The following is a 26716-nucleotide window of genomic DNA, read 5'->3' on the forward strand; positions in this document are numbered from 1 at the left end:
CTTTATCTAGCTAGATATTTGACATGTAGGTCATCTGTGATCCCACTGCTTCTGAGCTAGTTCTGTTAATCTCATTTCCATCTATTTTACTTAGTAGAAATGCCATTTTATATTTAGTTTGGCAGTCTCTTTAAAAGCACCAATATGGGTATCTTCACAATTCTCTTTTATTTGATAACTTTGTTATTAATGTTAATGTCAAAAAACAAATGTTTGAATAACATTACTCAGAGATGTTGTAGATTGATCATACCTAATTCAGAATATGACAGAATGTTTTAAAAATTTCATGGGTCATGAAAATCTTAGCATTTAAGGGATTTTAGTATTTAGTATAACCCCTTAACTGGTATGTGCTAAGATTTTGAAATATCTTTTAGTTGCTGTGAGATTAAGAAATAGAGACAAAGTTCCTTATTTTATTATTTTTATTACTTTTTGTAATTAAAGACACCCAGCTGTTGGGCAGAAGAGGGAGCAGAAAAGAGGTCACATCAGCGTTCTGCATCATGGGGGAGTGCTGATCAACTAAAAGAGGTAAGTTATTTCTGTTTTCAACCTGTAACCTGTTTTAATCCTAGCAAATTATCTTACTGTTTCATGAATATAATATTTTCTTTATTTGTGCTAACCTTACCTCTTTCAGAGTTTAAGCATTGCCTTCCAGGTTTGGGTGAACAAGTCTGAGTTTACTTTATTTGTGCCCTTCTTATCATTTATAAATATTTGTTATGCACTCATTCAGCTTGAGCCTTTCCAGAGTGAAGTCTGGTTTTATGTAACAGTCTCTATATCTTGTTTCTTTTAGCCATCTTCTGTTCCCACTTCAGCTCTCTTGTTTCTGAAAAGTTTTTTCTGCTTCTCATAGCTTTTTTGTAATATCCAACATGTTGTTGCCCTTTGAGACCCAGTAGTGCAGTAGAATCCATGTCTTTTAGGAATAGTTTTTATGACTCTTTCCTTTATTATCAAAACCTAAATTATGATCATCTTTATGTATACTTTGGATTCTTTTCCATGATAGTGTTATTTTTATCCATATTAAATTCTTATATAATTGTTTTTATAAAATTACAGAAACTTAGAGTTGAAAGGTCATCTAGTTCATCTCCTAAATAAATACTCCTTAAAAATGTGGTCATCTAGTCTATTATGATCATTCTCAGAGAAGTTCATCACTTTGCAAAAGAACCAAATGAGTTCAATTGTTTTAGGTTAAGTTGTCAGTTTGTTTTGTGCATTGAACTCAAAATTATACCCCTAAGTTTGATTCTACCTTTTGTATCAATTAGGTAAGTCTGCTTTAAATATTTGAAAGGCTAGCAACATGTGTCATTTTTTTTCAGGCTAAAGATTGACATTTCTCTCATATTTTTCATATGTCATCTTAGCGTTACTTTCATATACTGTAGGTTATCAGTATCTCATACACTGTGGTGTCTAGACTGAATAGATATAGTCTGTTAGCATGATTTTGTCTGTGACTGTAATACATTTTTAGTAGCTTCTTTATTTTATTGATGTAGAGAAATCCTCAACTTTTCTATATACCCTGTACACAAGCACATATGCACAAAATGAGTTTTTCCCAGAAGCAACAAAAAAGAAAGGAGGGTGAGTCTAATATGTCTAGTCTAAAATAGTTGCACATCTGTGCATGGAATATGAATAACAAAAAAATGAACTTGCAGTTTTATCTCTGAGGTAAATACAATCTCGAAGTTATAGCCAAGATTTGGCATAGTTAAATTTTGGACTACAGCAACACGTGATATACACTATTAAAAAAGGAATGTCTGAGCTAACTGAGATATTTGCTCACTGTCCCCACAGAGCAAACACAAAGCTGGACAAAACTATCAAAACAACTAATTTAGTGCTCTGGAAATCAAACAAATTGAGAAACTTTATTCATGAAAAGCACTGAACTCAGGGTATAAGAACAACACAGATTTGTGGTGGTATCTGGTGCTACTCCTCATCCCCAGCTTTGTTGGTGTGGCATTTCAATCAGGATGGGGCAAGCCTTGAAAACTGGAAGCTGTGTAGCCCTAGCTGGAGAGAGAGCACTTGATAGGAAGTGTTGTAGATTAAAATAGTGTAACCTTAGTTGCAGACAAACGGAGGACCAGTGGCTTCTCTAGTCTAAGGTATAGTCCAATTTGTAGCAAGTAACAGACTCATGAAGTAGCAGGATTTTATAGAGAGCTCTAGGAGATAAGATAGTCATGGGGGATTGATAAGTTCACGACATATCCCAGGTTGACCGGAGGCTGTAGATATGCACAGCAGAAAATGGAGTGGGCTTAAGCCACCCCTGCATCACTGGTCAGTGATACCTAGGAAATATATGGAGAGGAGATTCAAGCAAGCCTAGTGGTAATAAAATCTGGGGCCATCTTGTGAAAGGCTCAGACTTTGAATGCACTCCTCATTCTACACATAAATCCCATCCTGGGAGTGGAAGCCTTACTGGATTGAGATAATTGAACAAAATCTCTCATCAGTCTTTAGTCAGACACTAAGGTGAACGCTGGAGACCAGCTTGAAAAGATCTTAAAAAGCCAGCCTTAAAAAGAAAAATGGGGTTGGGGGAATGGAGTAGAGACATCAGTGGCCACACAGTGTAGGGAAAACAGACTTTTAGTTCATCAAGATACTATAAAACACAAACAGATAAGACAACAACCACCCTCAAGGAAAATCAGAATCTAGAGTTGCTATAATGTATTATTTAAAATGTCCAATATCCAACATAAAATTTAGAGATATGCAAAGAAATAAGAAAATATGACCCATACTTAAGAAAATCACTAGAAATTGTATCTAAGTGTCTCCATATGTTGAATTTAGCAGCCAAAACCATTAAAGCGATTATAAGTATGTTCAAAAAAACCAGAGAAAACCGTGTTTAAAGCATTAAAGGGAAGTAGGGTGACAGTGACTCAATGAATAAGGAATTTCCACAAAGAGATAATTATTATAAAAGAGAAACAAAAACTCTAGAGTTAAAAAGTATAGTAACTAAAAGTTCACTCAGTGGGCTCAATAGCAGATTTGACATGGCAAAAAAAGAATGAGTGAATTCGAATATAGGTCAATAGAATTTATACACCTTGAAGAATAGAGAGAAAAAGATGGAAAAACGTCCAAAGAACCTCAGAGGCCTGCGAGAAAACAGTAAATAGATACACATGCACACAATGAGAGAACTAGGGGAGGAGAGAGAGGAGTTAAAAGATATATGAAGAAACAATGGTAGAAGACTTTCCAGATTTAATGTAAAATAATCTATAGATTCAAACTCCGCAAACCCCAAACTGGAAAACACAAAGAGAACCCATATAGATACATCATAGTTAAACTGTTGAAAGCCAGAGGAAAAGAGAAAATCTTGAAAGCTGGAAGAAAAAAAATGTCTTATTAACACATAGGGAACTGAACTAATAATACCTGTAATGGGTGACTTCCCATCAGAAACAGTCGAGACCATAAAGCTTGACATAGTCAAAATGTTGAAAGAAAAAAAATGTCAACCAAGTATTCAGTATCCAGAAAAACTAGTCTTCAAATTAAAGGTGAATTATTTTCAGATAAACAAAGATTGACAGAATTTCCTGCTGCTAGATGGTCTTATAATAAATACCAAAGGAAATTCTTCAGGCTGAGAGGAAATGACTCCAGATGTTAATTCAAATCTGTAGGAAGAACTTAAGAGTGTTGAGTAGTTTAAATGTTTAGTTAAATATAAAAGAGTCTGTAGATATATTTTTCTCACTTTCCACATTTAAAATACATATAATCATATAAAGCAAGAATTATAATACTGTTATGTTGGGTTATGACATATAGACATGAAATATACAAATGGCAAAGTACAAAAGAGGGACAAAGAAATGGACAAGTACTAGAGTATAGTTTCTGTTTTACTGGAATTATATTGAAGTGTTGTGATAAATTTTCTTAAATTTTCTTTCTCTGGGCGCCTGGGTGGCTCAGATGGTTAAGCGACTGCCTTCGGCTCAGGTCATGATCCTGGAGTCCAGGGATCGAGTCCCACATCGGGCTCCCTGCTCAGCAGGGAGTCTGCTTCTCCCTCTGACCCTCTTCCCTCTCGTGCTTTCCATCTCTCATTCTCTCTCTCTCAAATAAATAAATAAAATCTTTAAAAATAAATAAATAAATTAAGATGCAAATTATAATCCCTAGAACAGTTGCTAAGAAACTAACCCTGAAAAAATAGAAAGTAAAAAATATAGAGGGATTAAAATGGTACACTAAAAGTATTTATAACAAAAGAAAGCAATAAAGGAGGAACAGAGGAATAAAAAAGGCGTGACACAAATAGAAAATAATTAACAAAATGGCAAAAGTAAATCCAACCATAATAATTACATTAAATATGAATGGACTGAACATTCTTCTCAAAAGGCAGAGATTGTCAAAACTGGATAAAAACAACACTCAGCTATATATTGTCTGTAAGAAGCATGCCTAATGATACAAAAGCTTAACTGACACAATAGACTTTAAGACAAGAAGTATTACTGAAGACAAAGGCATTTCATAATGATAAAAAGGTCAATACATCAGGAAGATATAATAATCACAAATTGTGTATACATCTAACAATCGTCCCCAAATGCATGAAGTGAAACTATGAAAGGAGAAATAAAGTTTCTACAATAATAATTGGAGCTTTCAATCCCCATTCTCAATACTTCATAGAACAACTAAGTAGACACAAAATAAGCAAGAAGATAGAAGATTTCAACAACATTATCAGTCCACTTGACCTGACATATATAGAAAATTCCACCCAGCGACTGCATTCTTTTCAAACATATGGGAAACATTCTCTAGGTTAGATAGACCGTATGCTTGGCCATAAAACAAATCTCAATAGAGTGCAAAAGATGAAATCATGTAACAGAAATCTTAGAAAGCCCCAAAATGTTGTCAACTAAAAACACAAGGGAAATTTTTAAATATTTATTGAAAACAAAAAACTTAGAATTTGTGTGTGCAGATAAAGCAGTGCTTCATGGAAGATTTATACCTTTAAATGTATATATAAGAAAATAGAAAACTCTTAAATCAGTCCTAAGCTTCCAGCTTAAGAAACTGGAAAAAGAAGAGCAAACCAGACCAAAAGCAAGCAGGGGAAGGAATTAATAAAGGATATAGCAGAAACCAAACAAACAGAAAAATGTTAGAGAAAAATCAGTGAAACTAGAAGTTGGTTCTTTGAAAAGATCAACAAAGTTGACAAAACTTTAGCTAGACTGACCAAAAAAAGAAGACACAGATTACCAAAATCAGCAGTGAAAGGGTGAAATTACTACCAACCTCACAGAATTTGAAAGTATTATAAAGGAATATTATGATCAGAGCACCTGGGTAGCTCAGTCGTTAAGCGTCTGCCTTCGGCTCAGGTCGTGATCCCAGGGTCCTGAGATTGAGCCCTGCATTGGGCTCCCTGTCTGTGGGAAGCCTACTTCTCCCTCTCCCACTCCCCCTGCTTGTGTTCCCTCTCTTGCTGTGTGTCTCTCTCTGTCAAATAAATAAATAAAATCTTAAAAAAAAGGAATATTAGGATCAATTTTATGTCATCACTTTAGAAACTAAGGTAAAATGGATGCATTCTTAGAGAGACAAAAGTTATTAGAGACAAATTGTAAAAACTAATTTAAGAACAAACAGAAAATAGAAATAGACTTCTAATAAGAAAGGGAATAAGGAATTAAAAATCTTTCCACAATGAAAATCCCAGGATCAAATTTGGTGAATTCTATCAAATATTCAAAGAAGTAATGTTAATTCTTCACAAACTCTTTTAGAAAATAGGAGAGAAGGAAAAACTGCCCAATTTACTTTGTCGGGCCAATTTAACTGACTTCAAAGCCAGGCCAAAGACATCTCAAGAAAATAAAATCGCAGATCAATATCTCTGTTGAACAAAGAAGCAAAAATCCTTAACAACATATTAGCAAACCAAATCTAGCCACATATGAAAAGGATTATATACCATGAGCAAGTTGGATTTGTTCCAGAAATGCAAAGATGGTTTAAGATCTAAAATTCAATTAATGTAATATACTATATTAATAAAATAAAGAACAAAACCATATAATCATCTCAGTAGAGTCAGAGAAAGCATTTGCCAAACTCTCAACACCCATTCTTGATAAAAATCTTTACACAAACCAGGGGAAAAAAAAAGAACTTTCTCTTGTGATAAAGGGCATTTATGGAAAAAAAAAAAAACCCTACAGCTCACATCCTATTAATTTTTTCTTTAAAGTAGGCTCCACACCCAACATGGGGCTTGAACTCATAACCCTGAGATCAAGAGTTGCATGCTGTACTGACTGAGCCAGCCAGGCACCCCATCATATTCATATTCATTCATTTCAGTGGTGAAAGCCAGAATATTTTCTTCCTAAGATCAAGAACAAGGCAATGTCATCCACTCTCGCCTTGTCACTACTTCTGTTTGGTATTGCATAGAAGGTTCTAGTCAGTGCGGTCAGACAAGAAAAATAAAGACATCCATACTGTAAAGGAAATGGTAAAACTACCTTTTTTTACAGAAAACCTGTAGAAACTATATTTAGAAACTGCTAAGAAATATGCAGATACACACTACTAGACTAGTAAACATGTTCAGCAAGGTTACAGGATAGAAGATCAGCATACAGAAATCGGTTATATTTCTAGATACTAGATAGGAATAGTCCAAAAAATAAGAAAACAATTTATTAAAAAGATGAAAATATTTAGGAATAAATTTAACAAAAGCAGTGTAAGATTTGTACACTAAAAACAACAAAACGTTGCTGGACAAAATTAAAGATTTAAATAAATGAAAGACTTACTTTGTTCATGGATTGTAAGACTCAGTATTAAGATGGTAATTCTCCCCAGATTGATTCATTGTAATCCCTATTAAAATTCCATGTTTTTTTTGTTTGTTTTTGGTAGACATTGACAGGCTAATCCTAAAATTTATGTGAAAATGCAAAGGACTTAGAGTAGCCAAAACAATTTATTTTTAAAGATTGACTTATTTATTTTAGAGAGGGCATGGGGAGGGACAGAGGGAAAGAAGCAGGCTCCCTGCCGAGTGTAGATGCGGGGCTCGATCTCATGAACCTGAGATCACAACTGGAGCCGAAATCAAGAGCCAGATGCTCAACTGACTGACTGAGCCATCCAGGTGCCCCCAAAATATTTTTGAAAACAAGAAATTTGGAATATTTAAATTACACAATTTCAGTATTTCTTCTATTTCTTATAGATTTACATTAATGAAGTTAGCAAAAGAAAGACATAAATAAGTTGATCAAAATTGTGAATTCAAAAATAAACCCTTATATCTATGGTCAGTTGATTTTTCACAAAAGTACTAACACAATTCAGTTGTAAAGGACAATGTTTCCAACAATTGGTGCTGGGATAATTATATTCCATATATAAGGCAAAAAAAAAAAAAGTCCTTGACCGTCACCATAGAGAAAAACTAACTCCAAATTAATCATAGCCCTAAATATAGGCTTTAAAATTATAAGACTTGTGGAAGACCTTGTATTAATGAGCAAGGCATTTTTAGATACAACACCAAGAATAAAGCCATAAAAGAAATAATAATAATAAATTCATGAAATTGAACATTTATACTTCAAAAGACACCACTAAGGGAATGAAAAGACAAGTTTTGGAGTGGAGGAAATATTAGCAAATCCTATATCTGACAAAGGGCTTATATCCAGATTATATAAAGAACTCTTACAGATCAATAATAGGAAGACAACCCAACTTAAAAATGGATAAGACAATTGAATGGAAATATTTCACCAAAGATGTATGCGTGGATGGCAGATGACCACATGAAAAAATGTTCAACATTATTAGCCATTAGGCAAATGCAAATTTAAACCATAAAATACACCTACATACCCAATACAATGACTATAATTTAAAAGATTGACAGTGCCAAGTCTTGGCCAGGCTAAAGAGAATCTGGAGCCCTCAGATGTTCTTGGGAACATAAAATGGTACAGCCACTTTGGAAAACAGTTTATCAGTTTCTTTTAAAGTTAATCAGGAACTTAGCATATAACCCAGCAGTTCAGTTCCTAGGAATCTGTATAAGAAAACTGAGAACACCTGTCTAGATTGAGACATGTACACAAAATGTTTATAGCTGAGTCCACATATCCATGGACTGGTAAATGGAGAGACAAAATGTGGTGTATTCATGCAATGACATACTGGTAAGCAATGAAAAAGGAACAATACACTGAATATCAATAATGCTACAATGTGAATGAACCTCAAAAGTGTTTTACTGAGTTAAGAGTCAGCAAATTTTTTCTATAAAAGGCCAGATAGTAAATAATTTTAGGGTTTGTGAGCCCTATAATCTCTGCTGCAACTGTTCAACTCTGCTGTTGTAGTGTGAAAGCAGCCATAAACAATATGGAATGGGCTTGGTTATGTTCCAATAAATTTTATTTACAAAAACACATGGCAGGCTGGATTTGGCCTTCAGATTCTGGCTTGCCAGTCCCTGCTAAGTGAAAGAAGTGAGATGAGTAAGACTACATATTATATGGTTCCATTTAATTTTGAGATGCCAGAAAAGGCAAAGTTAGAGAAAAGGGGAGAAAGCGCATTTGTGGTTGCATGTGGCTGGCAGTGGGGCTGGAGGAGTCCTGCAAACAGACTCAAGGCAAATTTGGGGGTGTGATGAAAAAGTTATAAAACTGCATTGCGATTACTGTTGTACAGCCCTACATAGTGATTAAAACTTACTGACTTTTTACCCTTACAATGAATGAAGTTAAGGGAATGTAACTCATATCTCAGTAAAGATGAAAAATATAAAAGGAATAGATATAAAAGACTGCTGGGTTTTCTTTGGTGTACCATGAAGATATCAAGTGCTATATGATATGTAACTGAGGCTAGCAAATGATAAGAATACATTGGTAAGGACAAACAGTGAAAAGAAGAATAGTTGTAATAGATGACAGAATTGGAATTTGAGGAAATTATGAAAAGCCAAAACTATTTTTGAAAGACGTATTTTTAAAAATTGAATACTACTAAAATTGTGCTACTTAAAAAATAACTTTTGACCTGCTTCCTTGAAATAGGATCGAAGTCAAAAGTAGCACACATCCTTTTTTCCTGAATCACATACATATTCTCCCCCTCACATAATTTGAATCAAGATTTCAGATTAAAATGTCAGTGAAAGCACCTGTATAATCTGTCTCCACTTTGCTCCAAGTTTATGAGAATACAATGTGAAAATTTTTCTAAGAAATAAGTAACTACATTCTAGTTACATTTAAGACAAAGAAAATCCCTGCAGACCATGAGTAGACAAGAAACCCTTAGTCATGGGTGAGTATTGATGCTGTCTGGCTCACAGAAACCTGGGTCATGTGGGCCAGGGCTTAAAAAGTGGGTTTTTAAGCCAAATGTAAGAGAGTGTAGATTGCTAGACATTTTAAGAATGCTAAATGTGTCTTACAAATGGTAGGAGGTTGGAACTGGGCTGTCTGCATAAAGCAGGGAACTGGGACCATGTTTCTAGGCCGTAAAACTAGACCTGAAATAACTCCACCTGACACTGTTGGTGTTTTCCTGTGGGCCAAAGAGGCAACTATGCAAAAATGGAAATAGTAACCATATGTTGTGTGTGCATGTGGCATCTGGAATAGAGCTCTACCCATGTGGAACCAAAGCCCCAGTCTTTCTAATTTAAGACCTGCTCTGGGTCTGTGCAACTCCAGAGGGATAGTGTGAGCAACCATGAAACAACATGGCAGGAAAGAGCTCACAAAGGGTAAAACTTCCACATAAGGTGTGTTTGCAGGCAAGTATTTTAGGACATGTGAGGAAATCTGTTACCACAAGAGACAGCAGATACATCAAATAGGATCATTTACATCCAAGGAAATAAGACTAAGAACACAATCTCAAAAAAAGCACTTTAAGTATAAGAATGTGTAAGAATTTCAAATGAGGGGTGCCTGGGTGGCTCAGTCAGTTAAGCATCTGCCTTCAGCTCAGGTCATGATCCCAGGGTCCTGGGATTCAGTCCCACATCGGGCTCTCCGCTCAGTGGGGAGCCTGCTTCTCCCTCAGCCACTCACCCTGCTTGTGCTCTCTCTCTCTGTCAAATAAATAAATAAAATCTTTAAAAAGAAGAATTTCAAATGAAATCGTAACTGGCAATAAGAAAAGGAATAAACAAGAACAGGCAGAATGATAAAGGACTGATGACAAATCTTATAAATAACAAAAATTGAAGAAATTAAAAATAAAAAACTCTTTGGTAGATTAAATTCACATAACAGGAGAGAGAATTAGTGAATCAGAATTCTCAAGTGAGAGTTGCCAGTCTGGAAGAGCAAATCTTCTAGAAGATAGAACAAAAAGATAAAGAGGTTGAAAACATGAAAGAGAAGTTAAGCATGGAAAATAGACTGAGTTAGGGGTTCCAGGAGGTAAGAATATTTTGTAAGCATCGGAAAGAGAAATTTTTTAAAGGTTGAAAGTTTGCTATATTTGGAGATCAATTGAAAAAGCCCACCAGTTTCAAGGAGGATAAATAAGGCAAAGAAAAAATTACCCCCCCCCTAGATATAGTGTAATGGAATTGTAGATCAAGGACACACACACTTTCTTGCAATTAGGAAAGAAATGGCAGATTATCAATCCATTTGTCAGAAATTACAATTGATACCACTATACATGAACTTGTGGGTTGTGTTCATGTTAAGGAAACTAATCCAAGTGAGGCATTTTCCTTTATGAAAAGATTACTTCTCCTCCTTTGAGTTATTTCGCTAGACAGTTGTCAGCCCAACTAAGCAAATGTGCAAATGCATTTTTCCACCTGTTAGAAATGTGGTTCCCTGCTTATAAAGCACAATTTAAAGTTAATTTATAAAGCATAACTAGAATTTAAGGAGTCTGTAAGTAAACGATAAGGGTTTAATTAACATCACTTTTTACGGTACTTCATTTGTATATGTTTAGTAGAGTAAAAGAGAAGAAAGGTATCTTGAAGATATGGTTTAGCATATATCATCAGCATTTAGTAGCACTGCATTTGTTCATGGAATAACATCAAATGAGTAAGACTGTATGCCCAATAGCGTGTGAAGGATCTCGAATTTCAAAAGAAACAACAGATACTGTCTGCTTCTTAAAGAACTTAATTACACATTGGGAAAAACAACTAAGACCTGAAGGAATAATCACAGAGGACTTTATGTTAACTCCCACTGTCCTTATTTAGTGAGAGAAGTTCGTCTCTGGCCCATGGTGCAAAACTAGAATCTGATCACTCTTACACCCCTGTGGTCCCTTTGAGCAAGCATGCTTTCTAGTTGCTTTTAAAATAGTCAAATTCCGGTAGCTTTGATGGTTCTAGCTACTCCCCTTGTCCTAGCTAGGGCCTACTATGGTTGGGTAACTGCCTCGGTGAAGTGATCAGGGAACCTCCCCTTCTGTTTCTTGCTCACCTTCTTCCTCACTCCTTTGGAGTTGGAGCTCTGGAGCGAGGGGGAGGTAAGGGGAATAGAAATATGGCTCCTTGACTGGTTTATATATATTATAAGATGTCTTTACATCCCCTGGGCTTGACAGATTTTTAAAACTGACTTTCTTTGAGAGTAATTTCATGGAGTCTCTGGAGATCCCTTGTTGCTATACATCTCTTCCCTACTGTTCTGTCTTTCTCGGTTTGTAAGTCCCTTACTCCGTCCTTAGCCTCTAGAATCATAGAAATAACATTCAGTTTCTCAGCTGCTGAGTCAGTTCACTCTTCTAGGCGGCCCTCTTATGTAGAACCGAAGACAACTCTGCACAACTCTTCCCTCAGATTTCCTAAATGGATCCTGGTAAACTCTTATACATTCAGTATCTAGAGTAGAAGTCAGATACCAGTTCATCATGTCCCCTTATCTGTAGAGAATATAAATCGATCTTTCCAAGTTGTTTCTTAAAATTCCTTTCTCTGGGTGCCTGGGTGGCTCAGTTGGTTAAGCGACTGCCTTCGGCCCAGGTCATGATCCTGGAGTCCCGGGATCGAGTCCCGCATCGGGCTCCCTGCTCGGCAGGGAGTCTGCTTCTCCCTCTGACCCTACCCCCCTCTCTTGTGCTCTCTCTCTCACTCTCTCTCTCAAATAAATAAAATAAAATCTTAAAAAAAAATTCCTTTTTCTTTATTTGAGAAGTATTCCCTCTCAGGTCTTGGATTTTACTTTTTCCTACTTACAGTTGTAATAAATTAGTCTTTTACTATTTCATGGATGCTGGCAGAAGGCATGAAATGCCTGAATTAGGGACAGTGGGCTTTGTTATTCCCAGCACAGCAAGTATCAAGACTATCAAGTTTGCCTTATTTCCCCTGAATCAAGTCCCATGGGGTGGTGGGGAGAGCCCAAATGGATTCATGCACATATAGTAGGTCACATTATAGGAGAGGAATACAGAGTTTGGGGGAATGCACTATTTTTATAGTAAGCAGTTAGCAAACCTGCTCTTTATCCCAGAGGGATAAAGAACATAAATAATACTGTTGTATTGTTGTTTTGATTTTTCTTTTTTACTATCTCTGATTTTCATAGAGATAAATTGAAAAAGGGGTTTGCCATTCTTAAGTCCTTCAGTGGAAATAAGGAAAAAGCATGGGTTGCTTCCTTATCTCACCAATAAGCTTTTCTTTCATTAGTAAAATAGTTTTTCTTAGATGGAACCAGCTGGAGCAGTAAGTGAAATGATTAGGGATATTTCTCACATCTGATCAAACTGTGATAAATACATATTATTGATGTGGTCTTCCTTTTTTAAGTAAGCAAAATAGAAGTTTCCTTATATACCTTCTGCCCTAACATTTTGTTAATTTTTGCTATTAAAATTTTTTATCATATTATACCAGGGGAAAATAATTGCAATAATATTTTTCTCTGGACCTAAAAGACAACAGTCTGAAGAATTTTGATTATCCCTTTGAACTCAAAGGAATTATGTGATAAACTTTAAAAAATACAAATATTTATCTAATAAAGTCTGTCTAAATCCATATTAAATTGAATTAGGAAGATGTTTTATAATCTTTTCATTATTTAAAATGGGTCCAATAGGAAGAATTTTTAAGGTCATACAAACTTTCAAAAAAATAGACACTGATCAGTAGGTTCGTATGTTAACGGCTTCATCAAATTTTTGTTCATCTTTATTTCAGTTTCACATCTTGCAATATCTTCAACATTAGGAGAGGAAGTTACTTTGCAAAGTGGTTGACATTATGAGCTAATACACAGTGACTGGTAATTACTTGCAGTTGAACATTAACATAGAATTACTTCCAGCCACATTGGTAGGTAATAGGAAGAGGTTATAAATTAAAGGCTAGAGGACTGGCTCTGCCACTTATTAGCTGTGTTACATTACATTGGGTAAGGTATTTTATTTTTGATAATGTGTCATCATCTGTAAAGTAAATATAATAACTTCATGGGATCAAGCAGGTTTGTGAACTAAATGTTTTTTAAATGTTAGTCTGGTGGTGTTACTTACATGCCTCTCGACAAATATGCCTTATTGGTGGCTGTAAATATAATTCTGTATTAAGGGCGCCTGGGTGGCTCAGTCTTTAAGCGTCTGCCTTCGGCTCAGGTCACAATCCCAGGGTCCTGGGATCGAGTCCCACATCGGGCTCCCTGCTCAGCGGGAGGCCTGCTTCTCCCTCTCCCACTCCCCCTGCTTGTGTTCCTGCTCTCACTGTCTCTCTCTGTCAAATAAATAAATAAAATCTTTAAAAAAAATAATTCTGTATTAAAACTTACATGTATAGAAGTCCCAAAGCTAGCTGTATCTGTGGGGATGAATTTGTATGTGGGAGTATCTCTCTGTTCCTGGGTTAGCAGGTTTACGTGTGTCTGCACGTGGTGAGTAGGGTATGTCTGTCTGGGCATGCAAGGGTTGATGTGCATGCAGGTGACCTATGCATGTATATGTGCTTGCATTTATCTGTGTTCGTTCTTTATGGATGTTTGTGCCTGCATATGCCTGTGTTCATCTCATGGGGCTGAATGAATAGCAATTAGTTCATTAGGGTTTGCCTATTGGCACTTTAAAAAAACAGGAAAATAACTCTATTTGTATTTATGGCAAGATTATAAGAAGTTCTAAATTTTTATTTTTGGTGTTAGATTAGGCACTATTGCATGTTAAATTCCTTTGAACACTGACAAGGGGTATGTTAAATTTGTTTTTGGACTGCAGAACCTTTGTTTTGAAACACTTGATCTTTTTAAACACTAAAGTTTGTCACATATTCCTTTTTTTTTTCATATAAAAGGGAATGACAGCTTGAAGTTCATGACTTCTCAAACTATATTTTCAGAAAAAAATGCTAGGTTAATGTCCTTTATAGCTGTTTCAGGGTTTTTTTGTTGTTGTTAGTTTAGCAGTTGTCAAAATTTTCTAAGATTTTGTTGTCTCCCTGTAAAGTTATTAACTTGTTTCTTTAGAGAGTAGAGAATAATGCTTAGGAGAGCAAACTCTGGAATTCTACTTCCTAAGTTCAGATATTTGTTTCAGCACTTAACTGTGTGGCTTTTAGTAAGCTTTTTAATCTTCTACCTCAGTTTCCCTCACCTATTAAATGGGGACGATAATAGTACCTATTTCCTATGCTTTTATTAAAAAATGAATAAGGTAATTTACATAAAAGTGGTATAGTGCCTCCTTCCTGGTTTTAAACTAGCTCTCTTCTCATTTTTTTTTCTTCTCTTCCCGAAGCCCCAGGACCCTGCTTCCTTTCCTACTGCTAGCTCTTAGTCCTTTTAAGTTAAGATTTCTCATTTCCCTGGCCTACTCTGGAGTGGAATTCATTGTGAGAAATCTTTCTCTTCCTTTCAGCATCTGAGGCGAAGGTACTCAACCAGTCTTTTGAGGCTGAGTTTTGTTTTATTTTGTTTTTAAATTTTAACAATAGTGGGGAAACTAACAAATAGCAAATGAATGGGGACGATGTTAATTAGGTTTCCAAAAATTTACAATAAAATGTATTCCTAGTTCTCAGATTTTAAGTGGGGCCAGTCTCTGATTTTTCTTCATCTAGTTCACAGATGTTTTAGTCAGTTCTTTGTATTTATGCTAATTCTTCTCTCTACACTTATTATTTCTTCTTTGTGACCCAGGGTCACTTATTCCCTGGCTTTTTTAAACCTTGGAGCTCATGTGCTTGAAACCCCTTTCATGTTTAAAGAGTTTCCTCTCTCCTTCCCTCTTAATATTTTTTTCTTTGAGCTTCATTGAGCTATAATTGACATACAGCATTGTGTAGGTTTAAGGTGTACAGTGTACTGATTTGACCGTAAGCTTAGTTAACACATCTATCACCTCACATAATTACAGTTTTTTTGTATGTAGTGAGAATTTTTAAGATCTATTCCCCTAGCAACTTTCAGATTACTGTACAGTATTGTTAACTGTAGTCACCATGCTGCACATTACATTCCAGAACTTCCTCATCTTGTAACTAGAAATTTGTACCCTTTGACCACTATTGCCCATTTCCTGTCCCCCATCCCATCTGTGGTGACCACCAATCTGCTCTTTGTTTCCATGAATTTTTTTTTTAAGATTCTACATATAAGTGAGATCAAACAGTCTTTTTCTTTGGCTGATTTATTTTGCTTAGCAGAATACCCTCAAGGTCCATTCTTAATTTTTTTTCTAAGGCCACAGAGTAGCTAATGAGTATTTAGAAACACAAAGTTAGATATATCTATAGTTTAGTTTAAAAAATCAAGTCAGTAAAGCTTAATGTTCCCTTTGTAAATGAGGGTTGTGTGGGCATTTCATCATAGTGACTGGGGTGCGTAGATCCCCTGAAGTGAGGACCAGGAGCTTCTGTGCAATGTGATAGAATGTGGGCCTACAGGGGCTGTCTTGAGCAGAGCTTCAGAGCTGTGGATGAGGTGGGACGGGTTGTGTTGTATGTGTGTGGGGCAGGAGTATTGCCCTTCTGCCCCTTCCTCCCAGAGACAACTTTGTGTCTACTTTCCACTGGTTCTAAAGTCAACTCTCCGCTGGCTTCAGATGGCCGTGGGCTCTTGAGCATCATAGGAAAAAGAGAAGGGAAATTCTAAGCAAAACTGTGGAAGATGAGAGTGTTTGCTGTTGTTATGTAGGCCTGCCCCTCTTCTGAATGTGGTTGTAAGCAGCACAGGGACCACCTTGTTCCAAAGCAAAGGAGGACTTAACGGTGTCCTGCTTTCATTTTACAAATTCTTGACTAAAATTTGTAATCTGAGTATATATGTTTAGGAAGATGGGCTCCCATTTACCCTAATCTCTACTGAATTGAAAACAAGAACGTAGCAATGTAATATTTCAGAGATGAACAATGTTATGTGAAAACAATAAGGTTGCATAGTTGAACTGGGTATTCCAGGCCAAGTAAGGTGTATACCGTGATGGATGCTTTTTGTTTTCAGGGATTTGTTAAGGCTGTTAAGAACAAAAACTTCTCTGGCTTACTTTGATGTTTCAAGGCCTTTAAAAATAGAGTGATTCGAATTGATCATTCTCAGATTATTTTTGTTTGTTTATTTTTGAAGATTATTTTTAAAATGAAAAATTACGAATTGCCTTGATTAATCTCTAGGCATTATGGGCTCTTCTGTACAAGCTCTTGCCAGTTTTGAAACAGCACTGAAACATCATTAATATTCAGAAAACACTTAATTTTATATCTCTATCCTAATTAAATGACTTGTACAATTTGAAATCCTATCATGGAGAATAATCTGTCCTGATTTATAATGATTACCTACTAATTTTGATTCCTTTTCTCATGAAAATTAATGTTCTCTAGAAGAAAATTATGTCATTTCAACAGAGAGCAGGGAACACAAATATTAACATAGATCATCTTACTTGTATATCTTTGCAACAACATTGTATGAGGGGTCCATAAGCTACAAAGAGCTTTAAGAAACTGAAGGAATCTAAAAAAAATAAATAATAACAAACCCCAAAAAACAACAACTGAAGGAATCTAAGGATCTTAATATAAAAGAACATAAACCATTCCGTTGTTTAGGTGCTTTATTTCCTTCCATGCTGTTTGTCTTCTATTTGCCATAGATAAAAAATGAGTTTTCTAGCAACCTATATACTTTTCCTCTTGAGCATTTATAGGCTTTAGTAGCAACTGTCTCTTTTGCTTTTTATTGCCATGGTTATCCAAGGTAAGTATTTAGCTAATATTAAAATACATTGTATTTTTGCTTTATGACCTTGAGGAAATCAATGTATTTTACAGACTTTACTTTGTGTTTACACTTTGCCTAAGTAGGTAATATAAAACTGGGCTCACTATAGGTGTTCAAGGCATAACTCTTAGTTGATTAGTGTCATCTTTTCTACAAAGAAAAAAGTAACTTCCCCCAAATTGCCAATTAGTCCCTTATAAAATGCTCAGGAATATTTTACTCCTGGTCTGGCATATTTGAAGCAGATTATACATCATCTAAAATATAGTAGGTTTTTTTTTTTTTTGAGTTCCAACCAGGTTGGTGTTCAATATAAGTTATTTCTGTTAGAAGTGTACCTTCTGTCAATACTTACGTACCAGTTTTGAGCTTTTATTTAATTTTGAGAAAATTTATTCTGCTATGATAAATTCTAAGGAAGATGTCCTACAGTGCTGCGGTGGCATGATAGAATCCTCTGTTTGCTAAATATTGGCATCCTAGGCTATATGCAGTTGGAGACGGGTCTGGTGGTTGCATTTTTATAACCTCAAACACTCTGGACCAAGGGCTCCCAAATGCTGATGCATAGAGACTATATAGAACCACAAAAATCGGTCTGGGACAGGTACAGGGATCTGCGTTGGTCAGGACTTTGTGAATTTGGGGTTTTTTTTGTTGTTGTTTTTGTTTTGTTTTGTTTTGTTGTTTTTAATTTCCCAGATGATTCCAAGGGACTTTGTGTGGGGGCCATTTCTCCAAACCAGAAATGGGCACAGTTTTCAATTCAGCAGACCCTTAACTGCACCATTTGATTGCATATGTAATCTTTTTTTTTTTTAATTATTTTTTTCATCATGATAACTATACTCTTTAATTCCCATCCCCTGCTTTCCCCATCCCCCGCCCACCTCCTCTCTGGTAACCATCAGTTTGTTCTTGATAGTTAAGAGTCTATTTCTTGGTTTGTCTTTGTCTCTTTTTTTCTTTGTTTTGTTTCTTAAATTCCACATATGAGTGAGATCGTATGGTATTTGTCTTTCTCTGACTTATTTCAGCATTATACTCTCTAGCTCCATCCATTTTTTGCAAATGGCAAGACTTCATTCATTTTTATTTTATGGCTGAATAATATTCCAGTGTGTATATATACCACATTGTCTTTATCCATTCATCTATCAACAGACCCTGGGGCTGCTTCCATAGTTTTGCTATTGTAAATACTGCTACTATAAACATAGGGGTGCATATATCCCTTTGAATTAGCATTGTTGTTGGGGTGTGTGTGTGTGTGTGTGTGTGTGTGTGTGTGTGTGTGTGTGGTGGGTTTTTTGTTTGTTTTTTTCTTGGTAAATACCCAGTAGTTTAATGAATTCCAAGCCATATTGCAATAATGACTTTTCTCTTAAACCTGGGAGTGTTACCATTCCATATAGGAGAATACACCCTAAGTTATATTTGCTTTTAAAAGTTACGATTATAGCAAATGTCCACCAATAGATGAATGGATAAAGAAGATGTAGTGTATATGTGTGTGTGTATATCTCCATTGTAATGTTATTCAGCCATGAGGAAGAAGGATATCCTGCCATTTATAACAACAAGGTTCAAACTTGAAGGCATTAGGCTAAGTGAAATAAATGAGGCAGAGAAAGACAAATATTGTATGATATCACTTGTATGTGGGTTCTAAAAAGGTTGAACTCATAGAAACAGTACAGTGGTGATGGTGGTGGCTACCAGGGGCAGGAGGGTAGAGGGAATTGGGGTTGGTCAAAAGATACACACTTCCAGTTAAAAGATGAATAAGTTTTATGGATATAATGTATAGCATTTTGATTATACTTAATAATACTGTATTGTATATTTAAAAGCTACTAAAAGAGTAAATTTCAACTGTTCTCACCACAAAAAAAGAAATGGTAATTATGGGACGGGGGAGAGGTATTAACTAATGCTATGGTCGCATCATTTTGCAGTATATTCAGGTATCAAATCAACATGTTCAATAACTTTTAAACTTCCACAATACTGTATGTCAAAATTTATCTCCATAAAACTGGAAAGTAAAATAAAAGTTGAGTGACTAAAGAGTAACATATGGTAAGATATTCGATGCTAGTGAGTTGCTAATACTATTTACAATTTTGAAGTGTTTAGTGATTGATAGGCTAAGATGGGAACTTAGAAACTAAAGTGGTCTCTGTATTAATGTATTGGCTTTGACTTTAATCAATTAGCATCCAAAATACTAGTTTTTTGCCTTATAAAAAGTGTTTAAAGAAGAAGATATTCATGGTGTACAAAGGTAAAATCTGAAATAATGTGGAAAACTTTAGTCTGCATGTTTACCAAAACACTATTTTAACTGTACAAGTGCAGCATTTATAGCCTATTTTTTATTGAAGTATAGGTGACGTATTAGTTTCAGTTGGACAACATAGGGATTCAACATTTATATACATTTTGAAATGATTACTCCCACAAGTCTAGTTACCTTCTGTCACCAAACATAGTTATTACAATATTACTGACTGTGTTCCCTATGCTGTACTTTACGTCCCTGTGACTTATTTGTTGTATAACTGGAAGTCTGTACCTCTTATTTTCGATAGTTTTAATCCTAGAAACTTGGAAGAATAAATCTTTGCAGTGAAATACTATCTCTTCTTGAAACCTGTGAGGAAAAAAATGATTTATTAGTATCCAAAAATTAAAATAAGAAGTACTTAAAAACTGGTGCTCACTTTTGTTCTCATCCTATTTCTCCTCCCCTCTCCCCAAAGCAGATTGCCAAACTGAGGCAGCAACTACAACGTAGTAAACAGAGTAGTCGGCACAGTAAGGAGAAAGATCGTCAGTCACCTCTTCATGGCAACCATATAACAATCAATCACACTCAGGTAGGCTAATTTCTTGTCCACATTTGAATAATTCCTTTTAAAGGGTTCATTATAAAGGGGGGGATCCATTATTTTAGGATTAAAAAATTAATAATATAAATCCCTAGCTCTACTAAATGACTACTACTGGTTAAATTGTTGCAGGAAGTTTTTTCACCCCTCTATATACATAATTTTCTTTTAATAATAGACCTAACAGAGTGTAGTCACCTCAAGGATGATTGATACTAAAATCCTAGCTCATTCACTTATTAAGCAACTATGGGCATTATCTCATTTAATCTTCCTACTAGTACCTTAAGCCATCTATATCTCTTTATCTATATTTACCCCTATTTTACATAAACAGAAATTGAGGATTAGAATTCTGTTGGGGATCCCCCAACTGCCCCCCCCGGAACATGTACTTCCATGGAATAAGTTTGGGAATTGCTCTTCTAGACCAAATTCACTTAAAATATTGATATAAATTTTAGTAAATCAAATACAGTAGTATAGAAAAAGAAACCCAAGTAGTAAATCAAAACAAATCTAAACAGGGTGTTTCAGAAACATATGGATGATTCAGCATTAAGAAAGGTGTTAGTTTAGTTAACTGCATCAGAAGGTCAAAGTAGATGCTGAACAATACTTGATAGAAACTCAGTATTGTTATGTGATAAAATCTTATTAACTAAAAATAAGACACTTCCCAATGTGACTTACTGCAAGTGTAGTGAGATCCTAACAAAATACTGGAAGCATTTCTGTTAAAATAAAAATCAAGTCATAGATGCCCATAATTACTGATACTACTTGCTAGTGGTTTAGAGGCTCTGGACAGAGCAGTGAGAAAAAGAAACAGCTTTCATTATCTGTATATGATATGATTATATTTAGAAAATCAAAGTGAATGAACTAAACCATTGAAACCAACAGGATAGCCAGTACCAAGTGTTGGTGAGGATGTGGATCAAGTAGAACAGACATTCATTGCTAATGGGAACACAAAATGGTACCACCACTTTGGAAAACAGTTTGGCATTTTCCTAGAAAGTTAAACACACATACACTGACTATAGAGCCCCCAAATTCCACTCTTTCATTTCTAGGCACGAGAAATAAAAACCTATGTCCAAACTAAGACTTTTACATCAGTGTTCATGGAGGCATTATTTATAAGTCAAAAAATGGAAACAAATATCTATTAGCTGGTGAATGGATAAAACGACATTTCATAATACCCATGCAATACTACTCAGCAGTAAAAAGGAAGGAACTACTGATACTTACGAGAACATGGTTGAATCACAAAAACATCACGCTAAGTGAAAGTCAGAAGCAAAAGTCTACATAGTGTATGATTCATTATGTTAAGTTCTCAAAAAGGCAATATTATAGAGACAAAGTATGATTTTTTTCTTACCTGGTAGAAATAATATATTTTATTCTTACTCTGTTTATTTCAAGCAACTTTTCTGTAAAGAGCCTAATGCATTTATAGAAGATCTATTGACTTGCTGATTTAACAAAAAAGACTTAGGCAGGTGTTCCTAATTTACATTGAATTTTTGACATTGTGCTTAGGTATAAAAACAATTATCTGCCATACATACTGAAATATTTGTAGGCGAAGTATGAAGTCTAGAATGTGCTTTAAAATTACCTAAGAACAGAAGAAAAGTGGATACTTGATGAAACAAGATCGGCAGATGTTGGTAATTTTTGAAGCTGGATGATGTGCACATGAGAGTTCATTACGGTATAGTATTTAATTATGCTTATGATTATAATTTTTCATAACAAGAAGAAAAAACTGAGAACTTAGACGATTAAATATAAACATAAAAATCAGTAGTTTCTCTTATATGAATGAAGGTAAACCACTGTACCCTCTACTTAGAATACTGCTAACACCACATGTGTGGGAGGCTTTCCCATACCATTTGCCAACTCTCCAGACACCAGCTGAGTGTCTTACAATTCAGTGTAACACTAACTACTCGGAGTTGGCACAGACCCCACAGTTTAAGGGCTCAGTCCTACAAGACTGCCCACCCTCCCCCCTTAAGATGCCAGTCACAAGTCCCAGATTGTCATCTGTACTTCTGACCGTCTGGCTATAAGGAAGGAATTCCCAAAAACCACTTCAGGTTCAATAATTTGTTAGAGTGGCTCACAGAACTCAGGGATTCACTTATGTGTACTCTTTTATTATAAGGGATATAATTAAGGATGCAGACGAACAGTTCGATAAAGAGGTACATAGGGCAAGGTCTGGAGAGGTCTCAGGTGCAGGGGCTTCTGCCTCCATGGAGTTGGGGCGTGCCACTCTTTTGGCATGTGGGTACCTGTTCACCAACCTGGAAGTTCTCTGAACCCATAGTTGAGATTTTTATGAAGGCTATCACATTGGCATGATCCATTATTAACTCCATCTCCAGCCCTTCTGCCCCCTCCAGAGGATGTGTGCGGCTGGAAGTTCCAAGCTTATAATCATGGCTTGATCTTTCTGTTGACTAGAAGCTATCCAGGAGCCCCTCAAGAGTCACCTCATTAGAATAGAAGACTCTTTCTTCTATCACCCAGGAAATTCCAAGGGATTTAGGACCTCTGTGTCCAGGTCCAGGGTGAGAAACCAAATACTGGAACCCAAAAGATGCCCCTAGCATACCTATCACTCAGGAAATTACAAGAATTTTGGGAAATGTGTGTCAAGAAGCAGGACAGACATCAAATATACGTTACTTGTTATGTTACAGTTCTCAAACACGCATATAAGAAAAATACACAATGCCTAGAATTTGACATAAATAAGCAAATTATAAGACTTTATTGAGGATATGAGATAGAAAACCAAGACCTAAATGGGAAGTCCCAGCACATTCATGTATGGGAAGGGAAGACTCAATATTTTTCAAATAGCAATTTACCCGAAAGTAACATACAGATTGAGTTCCAATGGAAATTGAGAAGGACTTGTTTTGTTACTTGAAAAGTTGTTCTCAAAGGTCATATGGAAAACTAATGCCAATTAATAGAAAATTTGAAAAGGTTTTTCCTATAAGATACCAACATGTACTATAAAATAGCAAATAAAGTGAAGCTCTGTATAGGGATTATCTGTTAAGGAAATGAAATCAGAATCAAATCAAATATAGAAATCCATAAATCAAATATAGAATCATAAAGGTTGGCAGTTTGATTCCTGGGTGGCAAAAAACATACTACCTCACACCATACACAAAAATAAATCATGATAGGTTAAATATTTAAGAATGAAAAACCTTAAAAGTACTGAAAGATATCTGATACTAAAGTAAGCAGCACATGTATGACAAAGAGGTACAACTTCAATATGAAAAAATCTCATGCATCAATAACAAAGGACATTAGCAGGCAGCGGTTCACAGATGGCAGAAGCACAGCACTGAGTACAGGAAATATTATTCATGTGTTAATCAGTGATTAGCAGTCCACCTCATTATGAATCCTACAGATCAACTTCAATCATTCTGAGTAAGATAGAGAACATGTATTATTTTTATTTTTACCTTGTTCATCTTTGTTTTCCTTATTTCCTTTCTGTGGTAGAAGTTTCTTGAGCATCAAAAGGCTTATCTTACTCTTAACTCTAAAGAACAGACGGTTACCAGAGGGGAGGTGGTGGGGGGGGGGTTGCCTGAAGTAGGTGTTGGGGATGAAGAGTACACTTATCATGATGAGCACTGAGTAATGTATAGAATTGTTGAATCACTGTATTATACACCTGAAACTAATATAATACTGTATGTTAACTATACTGGATTTTTTTTTAAGATTTTATTTATTTATTCATGAGAGACAGAGAGAGAGAGAGAGAGAGAGAGAGAAAGAGAGAGAGAAAGAGAAGCAGAGGGAGAAGCAGGCTCCCCGCTGAGCAGGGAGCCTGATGCAGGACTCGATCCCAGGACCCTGGGATCATGACCTGAGCCGAAGGCAGATGCTTAACCATCTGAGCCACCCAGGCGCCCTGGATTTTTTTTTTAAAAGACTGATCTTGGGCATCTGGGTGGCTCAGTCGGTTAAGTGGCTGCCTTCGGCTCGGGTCATGATCCTGGGGTCCTGGGATTGAGCCCCTCATCAGGCGCGCCCTGCTCGGCGGGGAGCCTGCTTCTCCCTCTGTCTGCTACACCACCTGCTTGTGCGCTCTTTCTCTCTGTCAAATAAATAAATAAAATCTTTAAAAAAATTAAAAAAGGCTTATCTTACACTTTTTGGTACTGTCTGTGACAGCCATGAGAGGTGGTTAATTCTTGAGAACTCCTCCAAAGGACTTTTGAAAACAACCTTAAAGTTGTTAAGTGAGTGTTATTGAACTGAACATGATATATTGTTGCCACATTATTTAATAATCCATAAGGTTTTCAAAATGGAAATTAAAAATACTAGAAGGTAACTGTAACAGTGAAGGAAACAAATCTTTTAAACGCACACACACAGCTGTCCAGTAAAGCCACACGATCCACTTAACTGACATGATTTCAACTATGCTTTTTCAGTAAAAACAGCAAAGGGAAAAAGAAACAGTGCAGAAGAGTCTGTCTGCTGTCCTAATGAAATAGTGTATATGTTATGCCATTATACCTTTACACGTCACCTTAAAGGATTATTTTGACTCTAGTTTTTACCTTCTTTTAGAACCTAAATTTCTGTATGTGAATCTGAATTTATAAATTGTATTTGAAATGTTGAAATAACTCCACTCATTTGAGTTTCCTTTTTCAGATTTACCGTGCTCTTTAGTTCTCGATTTCTTGAGTTTTTTGGCCACCAATAATTTGACACCACCTTATCTTATGTTTTGCAGGCTACTGGATCAAGATCAGTCCCTATGCCGCTGTCAAATATATCAGTGCCAAAATCATCCGTTTCACGTGTGCCCTGCAATGTAGAAGGAATAAGTCCTGAATTAGAAAAGGTATTCATTAAAGAAAATAATGGGAAGGAGGAAGTGTCCAAGGTAAGGTTACATGCAGTGTTTGAATCCTTTTTTTTTCTTTAATATTTAGAACTGTCTTAAAAGTCCTTTTTTTGGTAACAGCTTTATTAGCTATAATTCACATACCATCAATTTACCCATGTGAAGTGTACAACTCAGTGTTGTTTTTTTTTTAAGTATATTCACAGTTGTGCAACCATCACCACAGTCAATTTTACAGCATTTTCATCACCTCAGAAAGAAACTCTGTATCCTTTAGTGATCATCCCTCGTTTCCTTCCAGTGCCCCCAGCTGTAGGCAGCTACTAATGTACTTCCTCTAGCTACAGCTTTGCCGTTCTAGACATTTCATATAAATGGAATCATGCAATACGTGGCCTTTTGTAACTGACTTTTTTCATTTAGCATAATGTTTTTAAGGTTTACCCATGTTGTAACACTTATCAGTACTTGGTTCCTTTTTATGGTCAAATAGTGTGTGAATTTTATTTTAGCTAGTCATCAATTGATGAACATGGTCTTGTTCCTACTTTTTGGCTATTATGAATAATGCTGCTATGAAATTCATATACAAGATTTCATGCGAACATGTTTTCCTTTCTCTTGGGTGTATACCTAGTTGTGGAATGGCTGGTTTGGTAGCTCTTTGTTTAACCTTTTGAGAAACTGCCAGACTGTTTTCCAGAGTGTCTGCACTACACCATTTACTTGTATGAAGGTCCAATTTCTCCATCTTCACCCATACTTGTAATTCTTTTTTATTGTAGCCATCCTGTTGGGTGTGGGTATCTTCTCATGGTGTAGCTTTGCATTTCCTGAAGGCTAATGGTGTTAAGCATCTTCTGTGTGCTATTGGCCATTTGTATATCTTCTTTGGAAATATGTCTATTCAGATCACTTGCCCCATTTTAAAACTGGATTTTTGTCCTTTTATTATTGAATTGTAGAAATTCTTTATGAAGTTTATTTTCTAGTAAGTTTTTATTAGATGTATGATTTGAAAATATCTCCCATTCTGTGGGTTGTCTTTCACGCTTTACTTTCTTGATGATGTCCTTTGAAACAAACACTTTTTCAGTTTTTATAAAGTTTGATTTGTTTTTCTTTTTTTTTTTAAGATTTTATTTATTTGAGAGAGAGAGAGTGCAAGCATGGACAAGCAGGGGGAGGGGCAGAGGGAGAGGGAGAAGCAGACTCCCCACTGAGCAGGGAGCTCCATCCGAGGACCCTGGAATCATGATATGAGCTGAAGGCAGACCGTTAACTGGCTGAGCCACCCAGGAACCCCTGGGTTTTTCTTTTGTTATTTGTATATTTGAAGTCATATTTAAGAAACCATTGCCTAATCTAAGGTCACAATGATACTTGTGTTTTTTCTAAGAGTTTTTTAGTTTAACCTTCCCTTATGATGAGGTCATTGAACCATTTTGAATTTGCCAAAAATGCTTTATAAATTACCTATGTGCCAGAAAAGAAATCTGGACACTACTGCATGTGAACCTATATTTGACCACCTCTTAAATGTATACTCAACAAAAGAAAACATCAAGTAGCCTTTG

At 35.8% G+C, this 26716-nt stretch overlaps 1 protein-coding gene across 1 annotated transcript in view; it reads left to right on the forward strand.

The window, feature by feature from the left end:
- The window catches only part of GLCCI1 (glucocorticoid induced 1), a 103446-nt gene that overhangs the window by 55190 nt on the left and 21540 nt on the right, over nucleotides 1-26716 (forward strand). The window contains exons 3-5 of the mRNA XM_073898878.1: nucleotides 451-537; nucleotides 20084-20197; nucleotides 25026-25178. Coding sequence (XP_073754979.1) covers nucleotides 451-537; nucleotides 20084-20197; nucleotides 25026-25178 — 354 coding nt within the window. The remainder of the gene's footprint in view (nucleotides 1-450; nucleotides 538-20083; nucleotides 20198-25025; nucleotides 25179-26716) is intronic.

This window comes from Callorhinus ursinus, unplaced genomic scaffold (assembly GCF_003265705.2).
Source record: "Callorhinus ursinus isolate GAN/ISIS: 27379988/994484 unplaced genomic scaffold, GSC_fseal_2.0 scaffold12, whole genome shotgun sequence".
Taxonomy (NCBI): Eukaryota; Metazoa; Chordata; class Mammalia; order Carnivora; family Otariidae; genus Callorhinus; species Callorhinus ursinus.